Consider the following 5,413-nt stretch of genomic DNA (forward strand, 5'->3'; position numbering starts at 1 on the left):
CGAACAGTATATTGCTCTGATGCCAAAGCGGTCCAAACGCCACCACTCATCTATGTCAAAGTGGTTTGGTTCACTCGCAATTCTACAGACTCTGAGCGTTTTCAGATTTTCGATATTTTTGCCTTCTAACAGCCACTGCGGCACTTTCACATATGGCGACATACCATTATGGGTCAGGAAGAGACTTATCCCATCAATTTTCTCGATCACTATGATTAAGTAGCTTAAGTAATCGGCCCCTACTAAAATATGGAAATTTTTTAACTCATCGGACATATTCTCTGGATCGGCCAACGTGATTCCCTTACTTAACAGAAGATGTCTAACTTGTACATAACCAGCGTTATGTATTGGGACGTCAACGTTCTCGTGTGCCACCTGCTTCATTCGTACTACTCTTCTTCCTATCTCTACCCTACAGCTTACGACATCATATTGTCCGCTTATTTATGCGGAGCCAAACGGAGCTATGTTCAAACCTACCCTGCCTACCACCGGTAGGCCTAATTGCCTCACAGTTTTTGCAGAGATGAAACTTTTTTGGTTTCCCGTATCGAGAAATAAGCGGACTCGCTTACTACCTTGGTTATGATTGATTTCGGCCATATCCGTTGGCAAGATTGTACATGGGAGGTCCACGTTGGACATCTGTGCGATCTTTGCACTTTTGCACTGATTGGGTGTCACTTTATCTTTAGATGGACGGGGGCGCATTTTGTGCTGTCGAGGCGTCGCATTTACTATGGGGCGGGATGTTGTAGACTGACTATTACCATTACTTAGGGCTGAAGTGGAAGGAACTGATTGCGATCGTCTTCCCGGATTATAATTATCACAAATGGCTGTGTTGTGGTTACCACTACAGTTCTTACAAGAGTTAGGGACGGGACACTTATCACTTCGATGACCAGAATTAGTGCAATTGAAACACAGGCCCATTTTTAGCAAAATGTGACGTCTGGCAGCCACGTCAGTTACTCGGCGACATCCGTGAGGCGGGTGCTGTTCGTTACAAAAGGGACAAGAATTATTCTGAACTAGTTTTGACTTCGCTCTTACACTGACGTCTATTCTCTTGTCAGGTTCAAGTTTATCTCCTTGTTGCAAGGCATCGTCCTCGAGCATTTGAATAACGAAATCGATTGCGTCGAAGAATTCATCTAGCGTATAGTCACACTTTCTCAGATGTTCAACTACTTTCCTGTAGAGCTTCCCTTCTGACAACTTTTTATTAATGAGGCTCATGACCCTACCATGGCCTATATCGTTACTACTTAGCCTCTTGATCTGCTCGATTTTGATTTTTAATTCAAAACAAAACCTTTTCAGCTCTACAGGATCTAATGAGGGTACAAAGATATTAGCCAATTTTCTATGCAGAATTATGAATGTCTGATGGACATTACCATATTGTTTGTCTAAGGGATCCAACGCTATCCTATAGTTCACGGCGGTTACACTTAGGGATTTTACGATCCTAAGTGGATCCCTGCCTAAAGTCCCCAACAGATACGTGAATTTGGATACATCATCCAAATCTGCTCTTTGATCCACATGTATCATGAAGAGCTCTCGATAAGAAGCATATTCCTGTACTTCCCCTTCAAACGTGGGGAGAGGCAGTGGTTTCAATTTGGGGAGGGAAACATTCCCTGTCGGAGTGACTCTCCCTCTATCAATTCGATTATACAGAAGAGTAGAAGCTTGCATAGCTTCTCTTAACGTGTGCCTGATTCGGGCTACTAAACCAGGTTCTAGTTTGACAGATTGTCTCTCATACAGCTCTCTTAGCTGTCCTTCCTCCTCTCGCAATTGCGTGACCAGATTCTGGTACACGGAGTAGGTTTCAACTAACACACGCTGCGTTTTGACCAGTAAGTTCGCTATGAGGCCCATCGATGCCTCGATGTGTACGATCATGGCCACCGTCATTTTGACTGATTTTACTCTATTTACGGGGGGAGGGGGGGAGTTGGCAAACTAAGAAAGAACAGAATTTTGTTTACGTTACGAAGTTGGGGGCACAAAAAGTAGAGGCACATGGGGTCAGTCGCACATCGGGGGAGTGAGGGCTTTAGTTTAGTCTCTCCCTCTTTCTCCTATTAGAGCTACCTTAAAGATCATACCTTACTGATTTTCCTTTCAAGCTCTGGAAAGCACTTGTCATCCGGTTCAAAGGACCAAATGTCGTGAATTTCTCTCCGACTTATTGGAATTAATGATTCTAGGCCCGATGGAATGGGCCGATGACAAGACCTTGAAGAGGTTTGCTATCCAGAACTATTCTGGATTCAATAAAATATGATCACAATTTTAGATTTATTAAAAAAATAATCATTTGATGAAGAAAAAAACACACACGATAACAATTCGGGCAGATGGAAAGTTAGATCTGTCACGCTTAGGGGGTTTGCACCATGTGCCCATGAAACACAGAGTCCCCGTTGGACTAAATAAGACTAAGTTTCGAGAATATAAATACAAATCTAGGGTAAATCATACAACAAGGCCTACAGGCATTATCTGAAGCATAAAACTAATCCCCAGTCCCAAGGATGACAATTTTACAGAGCGATACAAATGAACATATACAGGCTCACAAAGGAACCGACCTGGTATCGCGGTAGATAGGAGCCGGAGACGGAGAGACTAACACATAGTGGCACTTACTTGGTTGGATCTTTAGGCAGGAATGAACGAGCATCGTGCTGGACAGCTCCGAGGAAAACTACGGTCTCCCGCGCTAACTAGAGTGTCCTCATGAGATATGCGGGAACTCTTACGTTATTTATTCAATAAGGGGTTTGATAAAGTTTCTTCATCGACCACAAGACAGAGAAACAGTCAAAGTCTTACGTCAGATCAAAGGGTAAACTTAATACTTCGGCTGAAGGCCATAATTTGCCAGAATCCAACAAACTAGAGAGTCCTTGGCTCTAAACATATACATCGATATTTTTGCCATGGTAAAACAATACAATATCATTTTCGTAGTTTGTAAATAATAAAAACTTTTGTTTCTCTGACACCTGCTCCTTCCCCACCAGGTGGTTGAAATTTACGTCACAATACCTTCACGTATTGGACAGCACTCATTTGTAGAAATGCCCGCGAGATCTTCCAGTCTTACCCTAATTTAACCCAACGTTCGTGGAATTAAATGGCGGGGATTTCGAATGATCAGATCGAAACTCCTGACACTAACCCTTACAAATTTTCCCTTTCTCACCAGAGATTTGATACCCAGCAGGATTCTTGAGGAATATTTCAATCTGTTAACATCTTATGACCAAATCTCTCTAGCTGTGATGAACTGTAGAAACATATGCTCAAACTTGGTAAAAATACTCTTTTATTTTTCGTTGATCAAGCTCATCCAAGTTCTTTTTTATTATTATTATTTGATTTCATATAGAATGTCGTCTTCTGTATTTCAGTTTTCCGTACTGAGATGTTTTCCAAGCTTCAAAAATTGAGCTTTGTGATTTATAGTATTTTTCCCAGCTAGATCTGTACATTGAATAATAATAATATTAATACCTTGAATAATAATAATAATAATAATAATAATAATAATAATAATAATAATAATAATAATAATAATAATAATAAGAAGAAGAAGAAGAAGAAGAAGAAGAAGAAGAAGAAGAAGAAGAAGAAGAAGGTGTGGGATTTTTATAGCTTTTGAAACTGCACTTTTTTTCGAACAGTTCCATCCCACTATGTTTTTGACAGATCGGATGTCTTTTGTGAATCAAGTAAATCTATTTTGGGATTACCAAGTCAAAATCATCCATTTTAAAAGCTTTATTAAGAAACAGAGGGTATAGAGAATATTCCAAATTTGATATTGGCGAAACTGAAAATATTGTTTGATCTTAAACTATTGCAACCATTGACATTATATATAGCAATACCTGATTAAATGTGACATACGGCAATTTAGGGAAATTAAAAAAAAAATGCTTGAATTAATGTAATTCTTACTACCAAGTAGGAGATAACCATAATATTATTACGCCCGTATTACCGTTGTCTACTTAACGTGAAATAGTAAAAAAAAATTTTAACACAATGTGCAGAAATATGAATTAAAAGGATTTCATAATTTGAGTTTTCTAAAGTATTTCTCAACTCGTCCCTTTTATTAGTGTAACAAATACTCTAAAGGTTTAGAGGCCGCTGAAGGATGGAAGAGACAAGGGAAAGGGGCGTTTCCCTAGCAAGCAGGAATATGCCTTAGAGTCTGACAATATATTCATATAATTAGCACCCAAGCCCCATCTCCACCCAAGCAAGGAAAAAGGAGGGCCACGCAATGGCTATTGATGACTCAGCAGATACATCTATAGGCTCCCCCAAACCCCCATCATTGCCTCAAAGGGATGGTAAGATTGTAGCGACTAAAGGAACTCACGAGCTACCACATCGGTCACCACAACCCTAAGAAAACAAATATATGAAATTGTTTTCTTTGGTTAATATAGCAATGGCGTAGCCAAGGGGGGACAAGGGGTGGGGGCAATTAACCCCCCTGAGAGGAGTCTTCTTTCCCCCCCCCACCTCAGAATTTAAAGTTTTCATGTCGTTTGTTTTAATATCTCTTCTGAAATTATTGTACATCTATATTATGCGATCAAAGCCTGTGGGGTTATACAGAGCTCCCAGCACTGATATCTACATGTGTTATTTAATAGACATGTTGATGGAGTCGGAAATCGTACAACAATTCACACTTATTTGGTGATAATCAAATAAAAACAGTAAATTTGTATATGGTCATAGGGAAAAATACAAGTAAAACAGTGCTGCTGAAAATTATACAATTGAAACTTAAATCCTATCGCAAATTATGTGGATATGTTTCTACTAGTAACGCTTGGCGGAGGAATACGAATGTGTTAGGTAACGAATCGCATACTCCCAACTCCACTATCCAATTTCATAATTTATTTAAATAAATAGTCTTGATTTGAAGTGACTATTCCTATTAAACAAGTTCATCATACTACAACCAATCTTGCAAGCCCATAATATTAATGTAAAATTGTAAATCATAAACATCACCACAACCAGGAACTAGTTCCTCATGCAGGTTGTATCTGTTGTTAAAGGGCTCATTACATACGACAGACAAGCACTCGTTGCCCTTGGCCATCGTTTGTACAAGTGTATTTAGATAATGTGACTATAAAATTAAAATGAAGATGGGGAAATGTCTGTGATAATTAAATAACTGCGGGTGAATGTAGGTAAAATAGTAAATATAATAATAATATATCTTTTTATGATCACAGCGCTATATATATAGTGTTTAGATTAGCGGGAACAATTGCCCATAAAAATCATAGATACATTATTTTTTATTTTTTTTATGCTCATAGTAATTCCTGTGGTCTATAAATGAAAATGT

At 38.9% G+C, this 5,413-nt stretch overlaps 1 protein-coding gene across 1 annotated transcript; it reads right to left on the bottom strand.

Moving 5' to 3' along the window:
- Positions 1–447: 447 nt before the first annotated feature.
- Positions 448–1,932, bottom strand: LOC137643074 (uncharacterized). Its single transcript, XM_068375919.1, has one exon. It carries the CDS (start codon positions 1,930–1,932, stop codon positions 448–450), a length of 1,485 nt encoding a protein of 494 aa, XP_068232020.1.
- Positions 1,933–5,413: the final 3,481 nt, after the last annotated feature.

Source organism: Palaemon carinicauda, chromosome 6 (genome assembly GCF_036898095.1).
Source record: "Palaemon carinicauda isolate YSFRI2023 chromosome 6, ASM3689809v2, whole genome shotgun sequence".
Classification (NCBI taxonomy): domain Eukaryota; kingdom Metazoa; phylum Arthropoda; class Malacostraca; order Decapoda; family Palaemonidae; genus Palaemon; species Palaemon carinicauda.

Coding starts and splice junctions, on each gene's coding strand:
- LOC137643074 (XM_068375919.1), bottom strand. CDS start 1,932: ATGACGGTGGCCATGATCGTACACATCGAGGCATCGATGGGCCTCATA.